Here is a 26,808-nt window from a genome sequence, read left to right as displayed (position 1 = left end):
TTGCATTCCTAGTATAAATCCCACCTGGTCATAATGAATAACCCTAGTAATCACTTGCTGGAGTCTTTTTGCTAGTATTCTAGTTAAGATTTTTGCATCTATGTTCATTAAGGAGATTGGTCCATAGTTTTCTTTCTCTGTTTTTGACCTGCCTGTCTTTGGAATCAGTACCATATTTGTGTCATAAAAGGAATTTGGTCAAACTCCTTCTTTGCTTATTCTGTCAAATAGTTTGTATGATATTGAGATTAGTTGTTCTTTGAATGTTTGATAGAATTCATTTGTGAATCCATCTGGTCCTGGGGATTTTTTCTTAGGGAGTTCCTTGATGGCTTGTTCAATTTCTTTTTCTGATATGGCGTTATTTAGGGATTCTATTTCTTCTATTATTCTAGTGTAAACTTTAAATTGCTCCACCCTACTTAAACCTTACTTTAGGGGAAGATAAAGTTGTAATCTCCTGATTGAACAATGAAGGTACTTAGTTCTCACCTTATAGTGAAGCTAGAACGTTAAGCTAAGTCTATTTTTCGATCTTAATACAAAAAGGTGTTAAGTAACTATAAAGGTTAAATTAATCACAAAAAGGTCAAGTAACTAACAAAAGGTGAACTTAACAGAGAAGTGTGAAGTAACTCTAAAGATATAATATAATCAAAAGAAATTACTTTGGCTGCATCCCATAGATTTTGAAAGGATGTCTCATCATTGTCCTTTTCTTCAGTGAAATTATTGTTTCTATGATTTGTTCTTTAACTTATTTTGAAGAATCATATTATTTAATTTCCCATTAATTTTTTATTTGCCTCTCCATGTACCCTTACTAATTATTATTTTATTGTATTATGATCTGAAAAGGTTGTATTTATTATTTCTGCTCTTTTGCACTTGTTTGCCATGTTTCTATGACCTAGTACATGGTCAATCTTTGTGAATGTACCATGTGCTGCTGAAAAGAAGGTATATTCTTTTTTGTCCTTATTTATTTTTCTCCAAATATCTACCAACTCTAATTTTTCCAAGATTTCATTCATATCTCTTACCTCTTTCTTATTTATTTTTTGGTTTGATTTATCTAGATCTGATAGAGGAAGGTTTAGGTCTCCCACTAGTATAATTCTACTATCTATTTCCTCCTTGTTCTCCACCAATTTCTCCTTTACAAATTTGGATGCTATACCATTTGGTGCATATATGTTAAATGCTGATTTTTCCTCATTGTCTATACTGCCTTTTATCATGATGTAATTACTTTCTCTATCTCTTTGTCAGACACCACGATTAAGACTCCTGCCTTCTTTTTCTCAGTTTATGCCCAATAGATTTTGCTCCAGTGTGTCTACCTTCCCTGCCTCATATGTGTTTCTTGTAGACAACATATGGTAGGATTTTGGTTTCTAATCCACTCTGCTATTTGCTTCTGTTTTCTGGGTGAGTTCATCTCATTCACATTCAGAGTTATGATTACCAACTGTGTATTCCCCAACTTTTTACTTTCTCTCCTTGCCTTCCCTTTCTTCTTTCACTATTTCCTTCTCCACCAGAGTTCTGTTTTTAATCAATCCCCCTAAACCCCTTCCTTATTTTACTTTCCTTTCTCCCTCCCCCTGTCTTATTCCCCTCTTAGTTTTCTTTAAGGTATTTTTAAGCTACCCCCCACACTCTCCCTCCCTAGTATTACTTCCTTCCCCATCTTCCCTTTCCAGTCCTCCATTTTATTGCCCTTTTTTTAGTGTCTATTAAATTCCTTTCCCCCTTCTCTTTCTCTCCTTTTTTTAACTCCTTTCCCCACTCCCCCCTTTAGTTTCCCCCTCTCAACTTCCCTATATGGTAAGATAGAATTCCTTACTACAATGGATCTAGATGCTCTTCTGTCTTGGAACTGATTCCACTGAGAGTAACATTTGAGTGTTACCTATTAGTACTCTCTTCCTCTTCTTCTTATAATCTTATTCATCCCCTCCCCCTCCCATGTGCCTCTTTGTGTGGTATAAATTATCCTAATTTTCTTATTCCTTCAAGTTTCTCTTGATGCCTTCTTCTATTCCCCACCCTTTTTTGCATATCATTTTAAACCACTTAGTACCCCAATCTCTAACTATGAATAATTCTTCCAACTACTATAATAGTGAACACAATTTTTGAGAGTTACAAATAACATTTTTCCATATATGAATATAAACAATTTGGACTTATTGAAGCCCCTAAAGAAAAAAATTAGATCCCTCTCTTTTTATTTATCTTTTTATATTTCTCTTGGTTTTTGTACTTTGATATTAAATTTTCTGTTTAGTGCCTTTCTAAATATTATATTCCAAGCCTTGTGGTTTTTTAGTGTGGAGGCTGTCAGATCCTATGTAATCCTGATTGGTTCTCCTTGATATCTTAATTGTCTCTTTCTGGCTTCCTGTAATATTTTCTCCTTCGATTGGAAACTCTTGAATTTGACAATTAAATTTCTGGTTGTTGCCTTTTGAAAATTTAGTGTAGAGGGTGATATATGGACTCTTTCAATGTCTATTTTGCCCTCTTGTTAAAGAATATCAGGGCAATTTTCTTGGATAATTTCTTGAAGTATGGTGTCAAGGTTTCTGTTTGTTTCCAAGTTTTCAGGTAGGCCTATGATTTTCAAGGTGTCTCTCAATGAGATATTTTGTGATTCCTTCTAACCTGTCATTTTTTGACTTTGCTTTATTAATTCTTGCTGTCTTGTGAGATCATTGGCTTCTATTTGCCCAGTTCTAGTTTTTAATGATTGGTTTTCAGCTAAGATCTTTTGATTTCCCTTTTAGTTTGATCTATCCTGCTTTTCATAGTTTCCAGCATGTCATTTCTGTTGTTCAATTTGCTTATTATTTCATTTGATTTCTGAGCTTCAATTTCCAAGTGGGAGATCCCATCTTTTAAACTGTTACTTTCTTTTTTAACTATTTCTCCACTTTTCTTGCCAAATCTCTTCCATCTTTCTCATAATCTCAGATTTGAACTCTTCAAGCACTTGTGAACAATTTCCATTTTTTTGGAAGGGTTGAGTGTGTTTACTTGTTTGTCATCTTCTGCTGTCTCCTCTTTAGTCTCAATTTTTTTTCTGCATAAAAATTATCAAGGGTTAAAATTTTCTTTGTGTGTGTGTGTGTGTGTGTGTGTGTGTGTGTGTGTGTGTGTGTGTTTGGGTGTGGGTGTGTGTTTGTGGATTGTAGTTCTTGGGAGTTATTGGTCATTGCCTTGTTCCTTCCTGGTCAGAAGTCTAAGTGAGGAATGTGGGCATACTTTGTATTGGACTCCTGAGAGGTTTTTGCCCAGAGGATATTTTTCAAGTCCTCAGCAGTGTCTGCTGTAGGCAACCCTTCACAGTCTCTTCAGCCAAGCTCTGAGTTCCTCAGTCTCCTGGGGACCCAAGTCTCACTACTCTTAGGGGCAAGTACAGCACCTGAGAACTTAAAGATTGCCCCACAGAGGTCTGGGTGTGGAGTGTAGGCAAGGCTCTGTATTGAGGGCCAGAGAGGTTTTTGCCTAGAAGCTATTTTTCAGATCTCTTTGGCATCTGCTGTGAGCCACCACTCTCTGCCCAGTCTCTATGCCCTATCTCCACATTTCCTCAGCTTCCTGGGGTCAGAAGTCTTGTTTCTCTTAGGGGTAAGTCTGTGTTGACATCAGCCAGCCTCCCTCTGAGAACTTAGATGTTTGTTCTGTGCTTGCTCAGACTCTGGCACCATAGGTCAAGTGGGAAAGGGATAATGAGCTCACCCCTTAGTGGGAGTAATGTTGTCCCCTTTTAGCATGGAAATGCCCTAACTTTGCCTGCCTTCCATGTTATGCCCTATCATGGAATTTCTTTGCTCTTCTGACTTTGGAATTGTCCTTTTGAGGCACTGTGTCTTGTTTGGTGGAGAGGAGAGGAAGAGCCCTGCTTCTACTCTGGGGCCATCTTAACCTGGAAACTACACCATAGGTTCTTAACCTTTATGTATCATGGACCCCTTTGGCAATCTGGGAAACCTAGAGACTCCTCAGAATAATGCTTTTAAACAGCTGATGGAATGCTAAATGTCACTGAGGTTAGTAAAAATATAGAGAGACAACTACATGGTTTCATGGTGTAAGATTTAAATTAACATCCAATAACTCCAAGTATTATATGTTATAAAGTTTATTAATAATCACTTGAAGTAGAAGAAATAAATGCACAAAAGTAAAAGCCTGAGTAAAAAAGCTTGAGTAAAATTCTCCTGCCTGGCACTCCCCCAACCACCACAGTCACATTTCTGGGAATAGAGTAAGAAAAGGAGGAACTACACAAAAATATATCCTCCCAAGTTAGCACATAATGTGAGAAGGAACATGGGAAGCTGGGAAAGAGAGTTCTGAGGAGCAAAATTCTGATTATACAGTGGACAGAATCCTGGACCTGAAGCCAGGAAGATTCATCTTCCTGAGTTCAAATCTGTCCTCACACACTTACTAGCTGTGCAACCCTGAGCAAATCAATGTTTCCCTGAGTTTCCTCATCTATAAAGTGATCTAGAGAAGGAAATGGCAAACCACTCCAGTATCTTTGCCAAGAAACCCCTAAATGGGATCATGAAGTATCAGACATGACTGAAAAACAACAAAAATAACTATGAAATTTTTTTTTCCATTGTAGTTCATGGGTCCCTTTAAATCTATCAATAGACTCTAGATTAAAAATCCTTACCATACACAGAAGGATACAGTTTCCTGCAGATTGTCAGTAGGAAATATAGCACAGGTAACCTGGACCATTCTTTATGTGTCATTTAAATATTAGCCTAGCTAAAATTAAGAGAGGTTCAGTCTGGATTATACATGTTTTCATCTACATTATTAACAATTTCACCACCACTTTCTTTTTTGAATCCTTGCCTTCCATCTTAGAATTAGAACTAAGTATTCATTCTAAGGCAGAAGAGCAGTAAAGGTTAAGCAATGAAGGTTAAGTGACTTGCCCAGGGTCACACAGCTAGGAAGAGTCTGAGACCAGATTTGAATGAAGGATTACCCATTTCTAGGCCTGGCTCTCAACCCACTGAGCCACTTAATATCCCCTCTCCACCACTTTCTTGAGTCTAGACTATTAAAAAAAAATTCAAGTCCTGATATATAGTTTGCTGATTTCCAAAGTATAAACACTCACAGACAATCTAACAATTTTTAGCCACAAGAGCCAGTTCCAATATATCCCTGAGAGTACTTGTACAGATGAAATTGCATATTCTTTAAATATTGAGGTGATATTGTATTTGGATAATATAAAGCTTAGAGAGACCATTGGTCAATCCAGTACCAAGGCTGACCTTGTAAGCAATGGTCTCTTTCACAACTTAGATCAGCAGCATATTTGCGAAGACTCTGCAACTAGCCACATGTTCTTGGGCAAGTCATTTCAAGATCTCTGAGATTCCCTTAGGATACTTGCACTGCAGTATCCAATTGGAGTATTGTGAGGCAAGTTCTTTGTAAATTCTAAAACTACACAAATGTGAACTAGAAGCCCAGTTTTAATAGTAAGAGTCACTTGAGAATTGGACCCTTTCTTCCCCTTTATGATTGGAACTAGGTCATGAAGAATTGATAAGTTCTTAGAGAAAGGAAATGTGTTTGCCTCTCTTTATATCCTCAGTGCTTAATACAGTGCCAAGTTCATAGTAAGCCCTCAAATAAATGCTTGTTGATTAAGTAAAAGGAATGGCAGGCCATGCTGAGAGACTGGCAGGGGCTAAGCATTAACCTGCAAACATTTTATTTCTCTTTAGTGATTTTCCTTTACCCTTAATATGCCTACATCCTCTAGACCCTGTCCTGGGCACTGGGGAGATGTTCCTAAAGTTTTAGGAACAGTGAAAAGTTGGTCAATATTTAGGCTAAAAACATACTTTGTACTTTCCTTAAAACCCCAGAGACTTTTATGGATGTTAATAAATTCCTAGTCCAACCCCAGAGAAGAGAGGGTAGGAGAGAGAGCTACTCCTAAGATTACTCCATAGATAAGGAAAGATCAAGGGATTTCCTCAAGGGTACAAAACAGCTGGTGGAAGATTTGAGACTAGATTGCAACTGCCCTGTGCTTTTCAGATCTTGGATTCCTTTGTCAAAGCTTCAGCACAGTTTTCTACCAAATGAAGCCTTCCCTACTGGGGGAAAAAAGAAATATTATAGGTAACTCAGCAAGTTAATTACTGATTTTCCATTTAAGAGATTATCCAAGTCCTTTGTTTCTCCTCTTCCATCTTTTCTTTTTCTTTTCTGAATGTCCTTGCCATTTAGTCTACCCCATGTGACCAGAGGGAAGGGAGAAGGAGAGAAGATGGAAAGAAAGCTTCATAAATAATACTGATGGTCTGCCAGATACTAAACATAAAGAAACAATACTAGGACAACAACTTGACCCAGATAATTGTTTCAGTCTGAACTCCTTTGAATAGAAAAGAAGAATGAAAATAATGATGATGATGATGATGTAAGACTTTAAGATTTACAAAATGATTTATATGTTCATTGTTCTAGTTTATTGCATCTGCTTTTTCTTTTGAGAGCCTGAGGTATTTCTTTGGGAGAAACAAATAGACCAATAATTCCAAAGCAAAAGTTCTTTGCCTTTTTTTAAAGTGTTTTTTGGTTTTTTAAAATATCACTTGAGGGAAGGTGTTTAACTTTGGTTAGGATGAGAAGGCCTGGGAAGGGAGGATAGAGCAAGAATACTTGGAAACCACTGTTACCTGAAAGACAAAGATACAACTAGACACAGAGGTGGGATAAATGATAGGTTGGTAAGGTTTCAGCCCTTGAGTGGATTGATTATCAGACCTAGAAAGAACAGAATGGAGATCAGCATCCAAACAAAAGGTGCCCTCCTAGCCTGGCCCAACCTCTTGGTCAATCCTCCAATTCTTTGTTTCAAGACACCCAAGTTGTCCCTGATAATAGGCTCAGAGAGAAAGAGATGTTGATGAGAATCAGGTATTTAATTTATTTTTTTAATTTGTTATTTATTTATTTGTATGTTACATTAAAATTCCCAGGTATCTCCCTTTTTTCCTAGAGAAGACAGCATTTGATAAAAAAAGATATATGTATAGATATATAAAACTATGTCTTGATTATTTCTATTCATCAGTTCTTTCTCTGGAGGTGGGTGTGCACACAATTCATTCTTCAAACAATATTTCCATTGCTGTATATGATGCTCTCTTGGTTGTGCTTTTTTACTCATAATTTCATGTAGTTCTGTACATTAAAAAAAATAGTTAACCTCATCATTTCTTATGGGGCAGTATTATTCCATCTTAATCATATTCCATAACTTGTTTAGCCATTCCCCAATTGATAGCATCATAAGGGAGAATAGAGTCTGACTCAGGTTCCTCTGATTGGTATCATTCCTGATTTGTGATCAGGGATAACTATACTTGCTACGTGAGGATTGAGGACTTCCATTATGGAGAATTCCAGGTATGGAGGTTTCTGGAGAGGAGAGCAAGAGGTAGGAGGAGGAAATATTGCTAGAACATTGACGACCTATTGGAGAAAAACAAGGTTTAGGAAATGCTACCATAAGTTCATTATTGCATTAAATCTTTACTTCAGTCCTGTGATGTAGATACTATTATTTCCATTTTATAGAGGAGAAAACTGAAGTTCAGAGCAGTTAAATGACTTACCAGGTTCACATAGCCAGTGAGTATCTGAAACAGGATTCAAACCCAGATCCACTGTTTTCAAGGAAGTGTTGACAATACAATCAGTGGTACGATGTGATTTCATCATAATGTCTGATGAGATATTTAATAATGTTTTATTGAATATTCATTCAACATATTGGTATGATGAAAGGAATATACACTCTGGCATTAGGAGAACCTAGTTCATATCGTACCTCTGCTCATAATTTCTGTGTGACCTTGGGCAAGTGAGGAATTCTCTCAGGCATCTTTGACAAATTATTGTCCTGTCTCTGTCTGAAGACCTACAGCAACAGGGAGCATTCTTCTTCTCTAGGAGGTATTTTTGGATATATCTAGTTATTTGGAAAATTTTCCTTATGTTGAGTTTAAATTTTCCTCTCTAACTTCTAGCCATCACCCCACAATCTTCCACTGACAAGAGCTCTCTCTTCTTTCTCCTCTTTATCTCTTACCACTCAGACATTTGCCCATTCAAGAAAAAATGAATATGACAATATATTCTGTGATTACACCCATCTGCCAGAAAGAATTTTTATTTAACATTGTTTTATATCCAAGTCCTTTCTAGCTTGGAAAGAAAGATATCCAAACTGGCTTGGGTCTCTGCCTCAAGACAATTTAAAGTAATATTTATAGTTTTATATGTATATATATATATCTTTATATATATATATATATATATAAGTAGCAATATATAACATTGAAAAAGGAAAAGATACAATAACATTCTAGAAGAGTCACCACTCAGTCCCTTCATGGACCTGTAGGCTACCATCTTTCTCCTGAAGCAGAATATGTTTCATCATCAGCCTTCTAGAAGGAAGACTGGTCATGGCATAAATCAAAATGCTAGCATCTGCTGTTGCCACTGCTATCATGCCAGCCCATTAGTTTCTATCTCTAGATGAGAATCCAGAAGGGGAAATAAGCTGATTGGGGAGCAGATTGGATCCAGCTTTGTACAACATTATTACCAGTTATTTGAAAATGACAGAACCCAAGTAGAAGCAACATATATATATGCATATATATGGTTTTTTTTTTCCAGATGACATGGCAATATAATTTTTAATAGTCATTTCCCAACATTTTGCAACTCATACTCTCTTTCTCTCCTACCTTTCCCCCTCCCCACAGAAATCAGATAATATGATATGGTTGTACATATATTATCATTTAATACATATTTCTGTGTTTCTTATGTTGTGAAACAAGACATATATTGCTTACACTAGCTAAAAATTCATGGAGGCAATAAGGTGAAGAGTGGTATGTTTCAAATGTGCATTTGGACTCTGTTCCTTCTATGATGGTAGATATCCTTTTTTGTCATGAGTCTCTTGAAGTTGTACTGGATCCTTGCTTTATGGATAATAGTTAAGTCATTCACAGTTGATCATCATACCTTATTGCTGTTACTATGTAAAACATTCTCCTGATTCCATTCATTTCACTTTGTATCACTTCACATAAACCTTTTCAGGGTTTTTTGTGATCATCTTGTTTGACATTTCTTATGGCAATATTCTAATAGTATTCCATCACAATCATATACCCCAACTTGTTCATCCATTGTCCACTTGATGGGCATCCTTTCAGTTTCAGGTTTCTTTTTTTAATTTAATTTCATTGATTAAGAAAAATTTTTCATGATTACATGTTTCATTCTTTCTCTCGCCTCCTCCCTCCCCCTCCCATAGCCAACACGCAATTTCACTGGCTTTTACATGTGTTATTGATCAAGACCTATTTCCATATTATTGATATTTACACTAGGGTAATCATTTAGAGTCTACTTCCCCAATCATATCCCCATCGACCCATGTGATCAAGCAGTTGTTTTTCTTCTGTGTTTCTGCTCCCACACTTCTTTCTCTGGATGTGGATATTGTTCTTTCTCATAAGCCCCTCAGAATTGTCCTGGATCATTGCATTGCTGCTAGTAGAGAAGTCCATTACATTCGATTGTGCCACAGTGTATCTGTCTCTGTATAATGTTCTAGTGGTTCTGCTCCTTTCACTCTGCATCAATTCCTGGAGGTCATTCCAGGTCACATGGAATTCCTCCAGTTCATTATTCCTTTTAGCACAATAGTATTCCATTCAGTTTCAGTTTTTTGCCACCTCAAGAAGATGCTACTGATATTTTTGTACAGAGAGATCCTTTCCCCCTCTCTTTAATCTCTGGAATACATATAATAGTGGCATTGCTGAGTCAACAGGTATGCAGTTTTATAGCTCTTTGTGCATAATTCTAGGTTGAGGATCAATATATATTAATGCATCTTCCCTTATATGGAAAGGGTAGCAATTCCAAGGCAAAGCAGTGATAGTTGTGGGTTTAAAAAATTAATGTACAATAACTAAAGTATTATATTTTAAAGGTTTTATTAATGATAACTTAAAATAAAAAGCTAGAGTAAAATCTGCCTAACTTGTGAGAGAAGAGGGAGAGGGAGGAGTTACAGCAAAGTTAAATACAAAAATGACCATGCAAGATGGTGGAGAAAGGAGAGGAATTCTGGGAAATATTGAAGGACTTCTGGGAGATGAAGTCCAAGGATTCAAAATTTCACTCATACATTCCCCCTGTGATCCTATGTGGGAGATCAGTCTCCCCAAAAGGATCATAGAAACATAACTAAGTTATAAATTGAAGTAATTTGTGGATAAAAGGAAAATAAAAGAGAAAAAGAGCAAAACCAATGATCGTTAGACACATTGACAAAAAGCCAATTAGAGTGAAGTCCCCTTTGGCATGAGTATACATTCAAAATAAATGCTTTCAACCCCCCATTGTTCAAATTCGCCATGTCTCAGAGTTCACTCTGGATCTTCTGGTGCAGCATGTGGTTTCTGCAGGTATCTTCATGATGCCTTCTGGATTCTGGGAGGTAACAAGTTTCTTTTCCTAAAATTGCTCAAATTCAAATCAAAGTTTACAACAATAACATAGTTGCTCCTGAGGTGGATAATAACAAACATAGGGATCACTCAGTGATGCATGGCTGAGTTATGAGGTATATCAATCAATTGGCAAAAGAAATTTAAAAATCCAAATAAAAGAAAAAATAACTTGTGGATGAAATACAAAATGTCAAATTCTTATGTCTAAAAAATCTAAGTAAAGAAAAATAAATGCATAACACGTCCTATATCGGGGCCCATTTAAAATGATTAAACATACCAAATCAGAGGCAGGACTACAGAAAGTTTGCCATAGTATGAAAGACAGAAAAGGGACTAAACTAAACAGAATGGTAGCCAAATTGGGATACTTGGTAGAATGTGGGACAAGGAAGACCTGCCTTCAACATATGTCAAAATAGTCACAACCTCAAACCCCAAACAAGTTCAAGTGCTCTTGTCTTGGCTCAAAATTTCACTGAGATTTGATCTCTTTGACCTTGTGCTTGATAGGCACTATGCAGGTAGCTTTGTGCTTCCTTTAAAAAATATATATTTTATTTAAAAATCAATTTAGAATATTTTCCCTTGGTTACAAGAATCATGTTGTTTCCCTTCCCTCTCCCCACCACTTTCCGTAGCCGATGTACAATTTCACTGGGTTTTACATGTGTCCTTGATCAAAACCCATTTCCATATTGTTGATGTTTGCACTAGGGTGATCATTTAGAGTCGACATTCCCAATCATATCCCTGTTGGCCCCTGTGATCAAGCAGTTGTTTTTCTTCTGTGTTTCTACTCCCACAGTTTTTCCTCTGAATGTGGCTAGTGTTCTTTCTCATATTTCCCTCTGAATTGTTCTGGATCACTGCATTGCCTCTGATGGAGAAGGCCATTACATTCGATTGTACCACAGCGTATCAGTCTCTCTATATAATGTATTCCTGCTTCTGCTCCTTTCACTCTGCATCAATTCCTGGAGGTTATTCCAGTTCACATGGAATTCCTCCAGTTCATTATTCCTTTGGGCACAATAGTATTCCATCACCAACATATACCACAGTTTGTTCAGTCATTCTCCAATTGGAGGGCATCCCCTAATTTTCCAATTTTTTGCCACTACAAAGCTATGAATATTCATACAGCTATGAATATTCTTATACAAGTCATTTTCCTTATTATCTCTTTAGGGTATAAATCCAGCAGTGCTAAGGCTGGATCAAAAGGCAGAAAGTCTTTTAGTTCCCTTTGGGCATACTTTGAAATTGCCCTTCACAATGGTTGGGTAAATTCACAACTCCACCAGCAATGCATTAATGTTCCAATTCTGCCACATCCCCTCCAGCATTCATTACTTTCTTTGGCTGTCATATTAGCCAATCTGCTGGGTGTGAGGTGGTATCTCAGAGTTATTTTGATTTGCATTTCTCTGATTATAAGAGATTTAGAAGACCTTTTTCATGTGCTTATAAATAATTTTGATTTCTTTGACTGAAAATTGCCTATTCATGTCCCTTGCCCATTTATCAATTGGGGAATGGCTTGATTTTTTGTACAATTGATTTAGCTCTTTATTAATTTGAGTGATTAGACCTTTGTCAAAGGTTTTTGTTATGAAGATTTTTTCCCCCAATTTGTTGCTTCTGATAAAATTTGGAAAATGTTTCTTTAGGGATTCAAGTTCCTGAGATGTAAACTGCCTATCCACTTTGGATTGTGATACACCAGTTGTACTTGAAAGCTTGGTGACTTCCTTCAGTGGACAAATTTTTTCTCGTTCACTATCAGACTTAGTGTCCTTGTCACTTTCCTTTCCTTGTGCATTGATCTTTGATTTCTTTGCCTTTCTTTCTTTTTCTTTGGGTGCACTATCTGCCTGGCCATTGTTCTTGTCTTTAATATGGTCTAACCCCTTTTCCTTGATCAATTCCTCAAACAAGTTCTTAATAACAGTTTCTAAGTTATTATCTACCAGAAATATCTGTTCTGCCTTTTTGGGGATAACAAATATAAAGATTCTTTTCAAATAAGTCAGAGTCTGAATGGCTGCCAGAATAATGATGTATACTTAAGTCAAAATCTGCCATAGTATAGTTTCTGTCTGAAATGGCAACTGGAGTATAAACATGGTGGTGTTGCCAATATAATCCAGAGAATCAAAAATCATGTTTGTTTTTCTGCTGTAGAGTATATTGTAGACCCAAAATCCAGTAATGGCTGCAAGTACAACAGCTCCACAGAGTATTTGCTTAAACATCTTTTCTACTGTTCCTTAGGGATTTTAAAAGTTCAGTCTTTTCAGGGGTGCCTATCTGTAATAGATATATTTTAAGGGTGTATATTTGATGGTATATTAGATAACTAATGGGTCAAGTTTTGCCTACCCTCCTTCCTTTTCCTCCCTCTTCAGAAGCCTTTCAGCTTTCCCTCCCCCTTTCTTCTTCTCCCTCAAATTACTCAGCGTGAGCTATGAGATTTCAATGAAAATAATTCTTAATCTTCTTTGTCAAATAAGGGGTTTATTTGGGGAAGACAGGACAAGGATGGAGGAGAAGGTAAGAGGAGTAGGATTTCCCTATTATCTACAATGAGGATTCGAAGTGTCAACTAGAAAAAACGCAGAACTATTAAATAGTCAAAAATCACTCTTTAATCAAGGGAAAAGGGGTTAGCACTACTAATAGGACAACAGAGCTGCTTTCCAAGACTGCAGAGTCAAGATGCCCTGGTCACTAGCCCCTGGGAGTGCCACGACTCAGGATGGACTCCAAGGAACAAACGAACTTGGGGAACCTATATACCACTCTAGATGACCTGGGGGCTTTAGGATTAGAGGGACAATTGATTGACTTTACAATGGTGAGAAAGGAAAATGAGGAGTTCCAGACAGGAATAATAGTGAGGGGCTGATGCCCTACAATGGACACAAAAGGGAAAGACCAAACCCAGGGCTGGGCCACCTTGGTAGTGGACCTTAGCCTAGGGGGAGAAACCATTGGGACAAAAGGGATGCTTAATATTGGATGAGATTAACTGTTCCCACCCAAACTACCAGGAAGTTCACTGTCTGGTGAAGAGGGACCTTCCCTCAGGGGGAAACCTGTCCTGTGACAAGGTCAAAACCTGGGGTTTCTACACTCAAACTAAATAAACTGGGGATCTCTAGATTTCCATGTTGACAGAAGGATATTGAGGGAAATGGCAATTCTGTCACAAGCATGAAATAGAGTCAATCAGAGAGAGAGAGAGATAAGAACCACGGTCCTTCTTTCTTCTTCTGCCAATCAGCCAGGTCACCTCCAATTTGATTAACTCAAGTCCCAGGATACAACTAGCTTCTTTCCTTCACCTCAGCTAGCCAGCAAAAGCCTTTTGGCTTGGTGCAGCAATTGGCTTGGCTCCAACTGCTTTTCCTGGTTTCATTAGAATGACAGATGATCCATCCCCAGCTTTTGTCTTGCATGCATGCCTCCTCCACACTTCCCTTCTAAATTTGGTTGCATTGGCTTTGTTTGTACAAAACCTTTTTAATTTAATGTAATCAAAATTATTTATTTTACATTTTGTCATTTTTTCTAACTCTTGCTTGGTCTTACAATATTTCCTTTCCCAAAGATCTGATAAGTATATTATTCTGTGTTCACCTAATTTACTTATAGTTTCCTTCTTTTTATTCAAGTCATTTACCCATTCTGAGTTTATCTTGGTGTAGGGTGTGAGGTGTTGATCTAAGCCCAATCTCTCCCATTCCATCCTCAAATTTCTCTAGCACTTTTGGCCAAATAGTGAATTTTTGTCCCCAAAGCTAGGATCTTTGGGTTTATTGTAGACTGTCTTGCTGAAGTCATTTACCACAAGTCTATTCTACTGATCCTCCTTTCTGTCTCTTAGCCAGGACCATATTGTTTTGATGACCATTGTTTTATAGTACATTTTAAGATCTGGTACTGCTAGGCCACCTTCCTTCACAATTTTTTTTTTATTTCCCTGGATATTCTTGATCTTTTGTTCTTCCAAATGAATTTATGTTATGATTTTTTCTAATTCAATAAAAAAAAGTTTCTTGGTAGTTTGATGGGTATGGCACTAAATAAGTAAATTAGTTTGGGTAGGATTGTAATTTTTATTATGTTAGCTCATCCTACCCATGAGAAATTAATATTTTTCCAATTTTTCAGATCTAGTTTTAATTGTGTGGAGAGTGTTTTGTAGTTGTGTTTATACAGTTCCTGTGTTTGTCTTGGAAGATAGATTCCTAACTATTTTATATTGTCTAGGGTGATTTTAAATGGAATTTCTCTTTCTAATTCTTGAAATATATAGAAATGCTGATGATTTATGTGGGTTTATTTTGTATCCTGCAACTTTGCTAAAGTTGTTGATTATTTCTACTAGCTTTTTAGTTGATTTTCTAGGATTCTTTAAGTAGACCATCATATCATCTGCAAAGAGTGATAGCTTTGTCTCCTCATTGTCTATTTTAATACCTTCAATTTCTTTTTCTCCTCCAATTGCTACTGCTAGTGTTTCTAGTACAATGTTACATAATAGAGATGATATTGGGCTTTCACTCCTGATCTTATTGGGAATGTTTCTAGTTTATCCCCTTTGCAGATGATGTTTGCTGATGGTTTTAGATAGATACTGTTTATTATTTTTAGTAAAGGCCCTTCTATTCATATACTTTCTAGAGTTTTCAATAGGAATGAGTGTTGTCTTCTGTCAAAGGTTTTTTTGGCATCTATGGAGATAATCATGTGATTTATGTTGGTTTGATTGTTGATATGGTCAACTATGTGGATGGTTTCCCTAATATTAAACCATCCTTGCATTCCTAGTATAAATCCCACCTGATCATAATGAATAACCCTAGTAATCACTTGCTGGAGTCTTTTTGCTAGTATTCTAGTTAAGATTTTTGCATCTATGTTCATTAAGGAGATTGGTCCATAGTTTTCTTTCTCTGTTTTTGACCTGCCTATCTTTGGAATCAGTACCATATTTGTGTCATAAAAGGAATTTGGTCAAACTCCTTCTTTGCTTATTCTGTCAAATAGTTTGTATGATATTGAGATTAGTTGTTCTTTGAAAGTTTGATAGAATTCATTTGTGAATCCATCTGGTCCTGGGGATTTTTTCTTAGGGAGTTCCTTGATGGCTTGTTCAATTTCTTCCTCTGATATGGAGTTATTTGGGGATTCTATTTCTTCTTCTGTTAATCTAGGTAATTTATATTTTTGTAAATATTCATCCATATCACCTAGATTGTCACATTTATTGCCATATAATTGTGCATTTTGTGCTTCTTTAGCAATGCACAGTTATTCTTTTTGTGTTTCCTTCTTCTGGAATCATCCATAATTATTCAACAAAGTCCCATACTTTTTAAAAAAATCAATGGCATCATTTTTATAATCTAAAGCTTTTTAGGTATGCATTGACATTAGAGCAAATGTATTGTAAACTTATATTACTGCAAAATCAAAAAAGTTGAAGAAAACCTTCTCAATACTGTTGACATGTGCTTCAAATAAAAAAAGGAGAGAAAAAGTAAAACTCAAATACTATATTGCATGTACAAGGAAAAAACAATAATAAAAAAGTTTTAAAAATAAAAAATATATAACAATCTGAGACACTGTGCCAGCCAGGGAGAGGTAGAATACAAAGGTTTCTCACCAAAAAATGAGATCCATTTCCTTTTAAAGTTGGCCATGAACCACTGTGTAAGTGCAAATGATTTTCAGAATAAAACAGTAATATATAATAGATGATGCACATTCAAAGAAAGTACAAAAGTCCCCAAAATTCACAATAGCTCAGTTAATGATAATAGGAAGCAAACCTACTATTTTGTTTCACATGAGTTGCTGTATGACTTTTTAAAAAACCTATGAACTAATGGATATTTGTTATAGTTTTTACAGATATAGCAAATCTTTCAATCTTGGCAAAGATATTTTTAACAAAGTCTATTACTACTGTCAGAAGAGTCTAGAAAAACCAAACCTCTGTATTGTTGAGGAAAATCTATTCAGGATCTATAACATCACTAAAAAATCTAGATTGTTCTGGTTGAAGTAAATTAAACTGAAGAGTATGCATGCAGGAGCTCCTTTTGGCTTCCTGTTTTATATAAAGCTTTTTTCCCTGACAGAAACTTCTATTTGGTTCTCTACCTTTTATATACAACATTCTATATTATATGTGTGTGTGTGTGTATGTGTATCATCCATTTAGAAACCACTAATTATCTAAAATTATTTCTGAAGACCCCTTAAAATTATAACTTAAATTCTTATTAAATTCTTTTTGTTGTTGTTTTTTTTTTCACTATGAAAAATGCTTTAACAGTGTTTTCTGTACAGCATTTGATGTCAAAGAACAGGAAAACGGCAAGTGCAGAATGCAGCAAGACACAAACATCAGAAAAACAAGTTTGTGAGTGAATAAAAAGAGTTCATATAACTTTCAACATCATTTACAGAGTAACTGATGCACAGCTTTATTCCACCTCCTCTTCAGTCTCCTCAAAATTTCCCTCCTCCTCAGCTGTGGCATCCTGATACTGCTGATACTTAGAAACCAAGTCATTCATGTTGCTTTCTGCTTCAGTGAATTCCATTTCATCCATGCCCTCTCCAGTATACCAGTGTAAGAAAGCCTTTCTGTGAAACATGGCTGTAAACTGCTCAGAAATGTGCTTAAAGAGCTCTTGGATGGCAGTACTGTTACCAATGAAGGTGGCAGACATTTTCAGGCCCCGGGATGGGATGTTACAAATGGCTGTTTTCACATTGTTGGGGATCCATTCAACAAAGTAACTACTATTCTTATTTTGAACATTGAGCATTTGCTCATCTACCTCCTTCATGGATATATGGCCTCTGAACACAGCTGCTACTGTAAGATAGCACCCATGCCATGGGTCACAAGCAGCCATCATGTTCTTTGCATCAAACATCTGCTGGGTAAGCTCTGGCACGGTTAAAGCATGGTACTGCTGGCTACCACAGATAGTTAGTGGAGCAAAGCCAGGCATAAAGAAGTGCAGACGGGGAAAGGTGACCAAGTTCACTGCCAGCTTACTCAAATCAATGTTAAGCTGCCCTGGGAAACATAAGCAGGTGGTGACGCCACTCATGGTTGCTGACACCCGGTGGTTCAGATCACCATATGTGGGAGAGGTCAGTTTCAGGGTTCTAAAACAGATATTGTAGAAGGCTTCATTATCAATACAATAGGTTTCATCTGTGTTTTCTACAAGCTGGTGTACTGAGAGGGTTGCATTGTAGGGTTCTACTACAGTGTCCAATACCTTGGGGGAGGATACAACGCTGAAAGTGTTCATGATTCTATCTGCCCGGATCTTGCTGATTAAGAGGGTACCCATTCCAGACCCAGTCCCAACACCCAGAGAGTGCATCAGCTGGAATCCCGGGAGACAGTCACAACTTTCAGCTTCTTTTCTTACAACATCCAATACTGAGTCAACCAGTTCCGCACCTTCTGTGTAGTGGCCTTTTGCCCAGTTGTTTCCAGCAACACTCTGGCCGAAGACAAAGTTGTCTGGCCTGAAAATCTGTCCGAAAGGTCCAGACCGGACGGAGTCCATTGTTCCAGGCTCAAGATCGACCAGAACTGCCCGGGGCACATATTTCCCACCAGTTGCTTCATTATAGTAGATATGAATCCTCTCCAGCTGCAGGTTGCTCTCCCCATGGTAAGTTCTGGTAGGGTCAATACCATGCTTGTCACTGATCACCTCCCAGAACTTTGTGCTGATCTGGCATTGCCTGGCCTGGAGGGGCATGATCTCCCTCATGGTAACTGCTGTGGTGACAGAGACAAACAGAAAGAGAAGCAGAAAAAGATCGGGTGCGCAGACTCTACCTCATTAAATTCTTCAAAGGTTGCATACAATTGTAAACAATTTTGTTGAAATTCATCTATCATCATCTATGTGACAATTAACAAAGGTAAAAAAGCAGAAATGGCTTTTAAGACAACATGTGATCTTCGATGGATCTAGTGACAAGGCTTTGGGCAAGATGTTTATGGGCTTTTACAATGATATTTTGTTCTTCAGCAAAGGTACAAAATAAAGAGTCATGTAATAAAATATTGATTAGATTAATTATATATGAACTTAAAAAGATTAAACCTTAAACCAATGAGTAAATACAATAATATAAGCAAATGAGAAGGTACAGGCAGGCAGTGTAGTCGAAATCCTTTTCACGAATTCAATAGACTTATTCACTATTAAGGTGGAGAATAAACTCAAAATAGTTAGCAAGCAATAAACTTCCAGATCTCTTTTAAAGGTTTTTCCCCTCCCCCAGTATTTATCATCAATTTACATTTTGTTTGTCAGAGCTCTGAATTTCCTCATAGTAAGGGAGAATTCTTCCCTGAATATAGTATGGAGAAATCTCAAATTGGATGTATTGTAGAGGTTGGGAGGCCCAAATGCCAAAGGTTTGTAGGAAGATGCATCTAAACCCTTTGAATTTTAGGATTATTCAAACTAAGAGCAAGGACCAGTGCACCCAGGAACAGTAGTCAGAAAAGATACTTCAAAACTTTGAGCTGCTTAAGATAGGTAATGCTCTGCTCTTTCATAGAGTGAACCATGCTTTGTAACAAGTTTACTCCTTAAATAAAAGTTAAACAAAAGGAGATCCTGGCTGGAAGGTAAAGAGACATTTTTTAGCGTTTTTTGTTTGTTTGTTTGTTTTGCTAAAGGGCTTTTAAGAGCTATTCTTCCATATTCTCTTCTCTAAGGGCAAAACTGTGAGGGACAACAATAGCATATTTGCATATGATATAAAGAGTACTCCTTGGTGGGTCAAGAGAAAAAATTAGGCTTATTCCCCAAAATTATGACTTTAAATCCACTGATTTGGACCAACTGCCCTCTCTATAAAAAACCTTGAATAACAACCTTCTAAAACAGGAGCCCAGAGTTAGCTTTAAAAAAAATCTGCTTGAAAACTATTAGGGCTGAATAATGTGATTTCTTTTTATTTTTTTTCTGCTGAAAAATTGGCTAGGGCTGACTGGAAAACCCATATGTAGTGTGGAGGGGGGTGGTGTTTAAAAGGATTGGGGAATCTCACCCTCTGTGCAGAGACTCAAATCAGAGATATCAGCAGGAGGAAGGAGCAGAGCAGCATACTGGACAGGTGTGCATGGGGGTGGCAGGAGTAGCAAGACTGGGAGAGCACAGGGAGACTCCGCCACCAGGCCCTTGTGATGGGCAGAGACCAGGCAAACTTAGTATCACTGAAAAAGTTATCTTCACTGCAAGGCTAGCTCTCAAAAATTTTGAGAATTTGTGTCCCTTCGTGGTCACCATAAATGTGGGCTTTAACATTAATATACAATAACTAAAGTATTATATTTTAAAGGTTTTATTAATAACTTGAAATAAAAAGCTAGAGTAAAACCTATCTAACAGCAAACTTAAATATAAATGTGACCATACAATGTGGTTAAGAAAGGAGAGGAATTCTGGGACATACTGAAGGATTTTGGGGGGATGAAGTCCAAGGGTTCAAAATTCCACTTATACATAGTGGAAAAATTGTCTAGCTTTCCATTTTAGAAAATACAACAGTATCACAGCTCAGGACTACCAGCCCACCTCTGATAGCTATATACTCAATATGGTCATGGGACAACTAAAAGCTGATGAAGACCTTATCACGGAATTCTACCAGATATTTCTATTGAAGAACATCAATGATGCTTGTGTCTATAACCAGCAAAAGATGAATGACTGAGGAAGCGAAGGTTTGATTTTTTTAGCATATCAATTTATTATACAATGCATGCTAGTTGTCCAACAAATTGAGACCAAGCCCTTTCTTCAGTTTCAGTCTGGGCCCTGAATACAGGGGAAGACAGTCTTTTATACAGTAAAAACAATAAAATAAGGCCAATTAATTAAAAGGAAATAATACAACATTAAGTAATCTGATTTATAATTAGATGAATAGTTAAGGACTTTCCAATGTTGGGAGAGGGAGAGTGAACAGGTACAATTCCCTGAATGCAGAAGAATTATCCCACTCCTCCTCAAGTATCTGTAAACAATCAAAGGAGCATGGAAAATTATTTGATTGATCATATGGGGTCAGCTTTCAGATAAGACATATGGGTTGCTTGAGATGTATAATTATGGGAAATCTTCTTACATCAGTCTTAGGATCTGACTGTGCTTATGGTCAACATAACCTAGGTCCTTGGCTAAAAGACTCTAAACAGCAGGTACCAGTAGTTCATTTTCCCAGCCACAAAAGGATAGGTTCAAACAATGCTATAGGATTTTTCTCAATTCCTACAGTTGAATAAACTTATCTCATAGACAGAACTTGGATTAGGTCCATAATTGAATAGAAAGGAAACTAAACTAGCTCCCATAATTAAGTCATGAGATGGAGTCAGTGTGGTTCACTCAATTCTCACAATTAACTACTTGCTGTCCTAATACTCTCAATTCTTTCACATTTCTCACTATTTTCCTCACAGGTCTACACCAATGATATATTAAAGTTAATGCTACATAACTTCAGGTGAACCTCCTCTTCCCAAGGCACACACACTGTTTCTTTCTTTTTTTTGATATCACTTCCTCTCCCCAGCCCTACCATGCAGCATCTTTACTCGAGTGTATTGTGCATGAGGTTTGGACTAGCTGCATCTGACAGAAGAACTTTCTATTATACTAGTGCATGACTCAGAAAGACTAAGTAATGCAAAGAGCTCTCTCTCTCTCTCTCTCTCTCTCTCTCTCTCTCTCTCTCTTTCTCTCTCATAACCCAAAGAAATGAAGGATAAAGCAGCAGATACATGTGCAGTCCAAGTAATCAGTTTGCTCAGATGTTCCAATGCCTCATTATAAAATAAAACCATGAAGAATTTCTTAACAAGCAGCATCAAAAATTACTAACATCATTCAGTGTTGTGCCTACCACATAAATAAATTGTTCTTTTGGTTCTGCTCATTTCACAGTGTATTATACAATTCTTTTCCAGTTTCTCTGGATTTTTGGTCTTCATTATTCTTTATGGATTCAACAATAGTTCATTACATTCATATATCCCAATTTGTTTAGTTGTTCTTTAATTGATGGGCCCCTACTTGGTTTCCAGTTTTATTTTTGTTTTTATTACAACAGTCTTACTATAAATATTTTTGTATACATGGCTTCTTTCTGTATTAGATATTCTGCTGGGAGCCATCAGGCGACGATGTCTTGACAAAGTGGTAGCTAAGGAGGCCACAGAGTGGACCTTGGCAAGATGTGACTGCCCACTCAATTTCCCTTGCATGACTCCTCTCATTAACATCCCTTACCTATGGAATTGACATGACTGCTATTCCCCCTAACCTCAGAAGGAATAATACAAGAGCAAAATACCTGTACTATATTTCTCCAAAACATCACCAAAAGATCAGACTCTCAAACCCATTCCCAAAAGACTACCTTGGGTTAACTTTTACTTAGGTACATAATTCCCAGTAAAACTGTAGTTACAAGTCAAGCCCAGAACTTTCCCACTGACAGAAACTTATTTTCATGAAGCCAGCATACAAATCAATCATAAAGACGCATACAAAACATGCAGGTACACCAAGCTTCATCATGCCTCAGTAACTTGATTCTTCCCCTTGAGAAACTCCCTAGTAAACCCTGAAAAATGATCAGTCTAATATTAAATCTGAATTGTGTTCTGAGTACCTCTCAACCTCAATGATATGATTGTTGAATTGTCTTTAAGAACTTCTAACTAATTATTTCTTTTTATTAAAAGTAATAAGTAAATGTCCTTGATTGTTTGTAAGCTCAAAACTCCTCACAGGGTAATGAGAAAATTAAGTCACCTGTAACAAAATCATCATTCTTGTGTGAAATCTTTATTGTCAAGAATCTGTGATCACAATACAAGAATATTGATTATTAATCAAGTGATTTGTTAAAAGTTAATGTATCACTTTTCCAATTATCCCTATTTTGATATGTGTATTAGGTAATGTATCTGTGTGCCAAAAAAATGGGTATAAAAATAAACACCAGGATTGGGGATGGCAGAGCAGCTATCAGGTGCAAAGCATGCCCATGGTCAAAAAATATATAACTGTCTTCCCTTTGTTATTTTCTTGATTGACCATTTGCCACCTGTCGGGAACCCCTGGAGTCATGAGTGAGACTGGACCTTGCCCATGGCAATATTCTTGGAGTATATGCTTAGAACTGGTACTGTTAGGTCAGAAAGTTTATATATAGTTTGGTAACTTATTTTTTTTTAAGTTTATTTATTTAATTAATTAATTTTGAATATTTTTCTATGTTTACATTAATCTTGTTCTTTCCCTCCCCTCCTCCGACCTCCCTCCCATAGCCAATGAGCAATTCCACTGGGTTTTATATGTTACATTGATCAAGACCTATTTCCATATTATTGATATTTGCACTGGGGTGATCGTTTAGAGTCTACATCCCCAATCATATCCTCATTGAACCATGTGATCAAACTCTTGATTTTCTTCTGTGTATCAATTCCAACAGTTCTTTCTCTGAATTTTGATAGTGTTCTTTCTCATAAGTCCCTCAGAATTGTCCTGGATCATTGCATTGCTGCTAGTAGAGATGTCTATTATATTCAATTGTACCACAGTGTATCAGTCTCTGTATATAATGTTCTCCTGGTTCTCCTTTCACTCTGCATCAGTTCCTGGAGGTCGTTCCAGTTCACATGGAATTCCTCCAGTTCATTATTCCTTTTAGCAAATTAGGTAACTTTTCTTTAAAAAAAAAATCTTTTTAAAAAAACTCTTACACCTCTGTCTTAGAATTGATACTAAGTATACTTAGAGATACTAATACTAATACTAAGAATCAGTTCCAAGGCAAAAGTGTGGTAAAGGATGGTAATTAGGATTAAGTAATTTACTCAGGATTACACAACTAGGAATTGTCTAAGGTTACATTTGAACCCTAGGACTTTCTGTTTCCCAGCTGGGCTCTCTATCCACTGAGCCATCTAGCTGCCCCTTTGGTAACTTTTCTGGGATAATTCCAATTGTTTTCCAAAATTACTAGACGAATTTATGGCTTCTCTAACTTTGCATCTATCTAATCCCTCTTCTACAAGAAAACCCTTTTGAATCTTGAAGATAGCTAAAATGTCTCACTTAGATTTTCTTTTTCTAGGCTAAACATTCCCATTATCTTCAACTAATCTTTATATATCATGTTCTCTAATTCTGTCACTATTGTGGTTGCCCTTCTCCAAATGTGCTCAAATTTGCCAATGTCTGTGATACTCAGAACAGAACATAGTATTTTTGATTTGTGTTTCTAGATTCTAGCCTGAACAGGTCCTAGGACAATGGGACTATTATTTCCCTCACTAGATCCTCCTACCCTCTCTTTATACAATCAGAGTTAGCATTAGAGTTTTTGCCTGTCGTGTTACACTTGATTCCTGATAAGCTTAAAATCCACTAATCCCCATATATTTTTCACAAAATTGTTATCAAGGTATATTGTACTTGTACATTTGGTTTTCTTGAATCACAGTTTAAGACTTTACATGTACTTCTATTAAAATTCACTTTATTAGATTTGGCCCATGTTTCTAGATTAAGATCTTCTTAATTCTGTCCTGATTCTATACTATAGGATATTCATTATCACTCCCAGCTTCATGTTATCTACAAATTTTAGAAGTAATTCTTCTTCTTCTTCCTTTTCTTCTTCTTGTTCCTCTTGTTCCTCTTCTTCTTTTTTACTTTCCACCTTAGAATCAATACTAAGTATGAGTTCCAAGGTATAAGAGTGGTAAGGGCTAGACAATGGGGATTAAGTGACTTGCCCAGGGTCATACAAGCAGGAGGACTTTTTCTTCTTAACTTGTTCTGAGACTTGGGCAAGTAATTTGTGATATCTGAATCCCTCTAACTCAAAATTTTCTCTCCTTCACTTGATCTTGAGATATTCTTTTTTTTTTTAAACCCTTACCTTCTGTCTTATTGGCTCCAAGGCAGAAGAGTGGTAAAGGCTAGGCAATGGGGGTCAAGTGACTTGCCCAGGGTCACACAGCTAGGAAGTGTCTGAGGCCAGATTTGAACCTAGGACATCCCGTCTCTAGGCCTGATTCTCAATCAACTGAGCTACCCAGCTGCCCCCGATCTTGAGATATTCTATATCCCTCTTTTAAAAATTTTTTAAAATTAAAAAAAAGGTTTTTTTAAACCCTTACCTTCCGTCTTGGAGTCAATACTGTGTATTGGCTCCAAGGCAGAAGAGTGGTAAGGGCTAGGCAATGGGGGTTAAGTGACTTGCCCAGGATCACACAGCTAGGAAGTGTCTGAGGCCAGATTTGAACCTAGGACCTCCTGTCTCTAGGCCTGGCTCTCAATTCACTGAATTACCCATCTGCCCCCTCTATATCCCTCTTAAAAAATCATTTAATCAACATTTCTTAAGTGCCACCTATGTGCCAGGTGAGCAACTAGGTGGTACAGTGGATAGAGTACTAGGTCCAAAGCCAAGAAGACTCCTCTTCCTGAGTCCAAATCTAGCCTCAGATATTTCTTGCTGTGTGGCCCTAGGCAAGTCACTTAACCCTGATTGCTTTAGTTCCTCCTCTTTAAAATGAGGTGGGGAAGGAAATGGCCTACCACTACAATATCTTTGCCAAGAAAACCTCAAAAAGCTAACAATCTAGTCTCTTAAGCTTTATATTCTACTATATGCTATATTTATGTATACATTATATTTCCTTTACTAGAATGTTAGATTAAAAATTTGAGGCTGGCTGCAAATTTTATGATTTTATTATGATTAATTGATAGGCAGCAGAAGGGAAGGAAGATGAGAGAGACAGATTACTTTTCTAGCTTCTCAATTTAGCTTACTGTTCCACAGCAGCCATGTGGGTTCATTAGTCAGCAGCAACACAGAAGTCCAGAGACTGAAATCTGGTCTTGCCTCAGTTTATCAAACTTTCTCTCCATCCACTGACACACTTCATACCTAGTGAGTCAACTGTCTCCTTTTTCCTTTACCTGGCAACCCAGGCCTGCCTTCCACCTCATGATCCATTACCTCAATTGCTAGATTTTCCTGCTGACTACTGGGGGCACCAGAGTTTCCATTCTATCCTTGTGATCAAAGTCCACTCAATAATTTCCTTCACTAAGAGTAAACTTCTTGAGGGCACAGACTATGTTTTATGCATAGTTATATCCCTTTCAGCTGCTTAGCAGTGAATTAATGATTTGCCCATTGTCAATGAAAATGCATAACAGGATATGACCTTGTCATTGTCCTAGTGAACATTTAGCACTTTGAATTTTTTTTTAATTAAATTTTTTTTTAAACCCTTACCTTCTGCCTTGGAGCCAATACTGTGCATTGGCTCCAAGGCAGAAGAGTGGTAGGGGCTAGGCAATGGGGGTCAGTTGACTTGCCCAGGGTCACACAGCTGGGAAGTGTCTGAGGCCAGATTTGAACCTAGGACCTCCCGTCTGTAGGCCTGGCTCTCAATCCACTGAGCTACCCAGCTGCCCCAGCACTTTGAATTTATTAAGTGGTTAAATACAGTATTTATATAATCTTTAAAATTGGATTTCTAACATTCCATCCTCATTCTCTGGCTAAACATAATGGGAACATTAGAAGTGGCTGGTTTTTAAGACAACAAAATTTTCTCTTTTTTGGAATGAGAATTGCCCTGTTAAGTTTTTCTTTCAGGTAATGGTTTGTAAGACTTTTATGACTGCAATCACGCTGCATCAGAAGAAACTGGGTGATGAAGTGAATGTGAGGATGGATGGCCTTGGAGTGGAAGGGAGGAAGAGAAGGAGAGACTTAAGGAGTTCTTGTTGTCAACATTTATTACTCAGCAGTCCTAGATGTGGAAGAACAACTTTATCCTCAGTTAAGGGCTGAAGATGAGGGAGGTTGAGGAAAAAAAAGTGAGTTGAAAATATTTCCTGTTACTATGGGGGAGATGTACAAATTTGGTAAACCTTTTTCTCCATCTTCAGAGAACTTATTAACTGGGATTGGCCCTGGGGTGGGGGCAGCAAAGCAACTCATTGGTTTTTTTTTTCTTCAGGGTAGTGAAAAGAACATTGGATTGACTAGGGAGAAGACCCAAGTCCTAGTTTTTCTGGCT

The 26,808-nt window shown here is 37.1% G+C and overlaps 1 protein-coding gene and 1 pseudogene across 1 annotated transcript; one reads left to right on the top strand and one right to left on the bottom strand.

Moving 5' to 3' along the window:
- LOC100617121 (nuclear transport factor 2-like) overlaps positions 1–21,195 on the top strand; it is a 29,324-nt pseudogene extending 8,129 nt beyond the window's left edge.
- Positions 17,102–18,454, bottom strand: LOC100024672 (tubulin beta chain-like). The gene has a single exon (XM_016428416.1). The coding sequence runs from the start codon at positions 18,434–18,436 to the stop codon at positions 17,117–17,119; it is 1,320 nt and encodes a 439-aa protein (XP_016283902.1). The 5' UTR covers positions 18,437–18,454; the 3' UTR covers positions 17,102–17,116.
- Positions 21,196–26,808: the final 5,613 nt, after the last annotated feature.

This window comes from Monodelphis domestica, chromosome 1, assembly GCF_027887165.1.
Source record: "Monodelphis domestica isolate mMonDom1 chromosome 1, mMonDom1.pri, whole genome shotgun sequence".
NCBI classification, from domain to species: domain Eukaryota; kingdom Metazoa; phylum Chordata; class Mammalia; order Didelphimorphia; family Didelphidae; genus Monodelphis; species Monodelphis domestica.
This window is presented reverse-complemented; position numbering and strand designations above follow the sequence as displayed.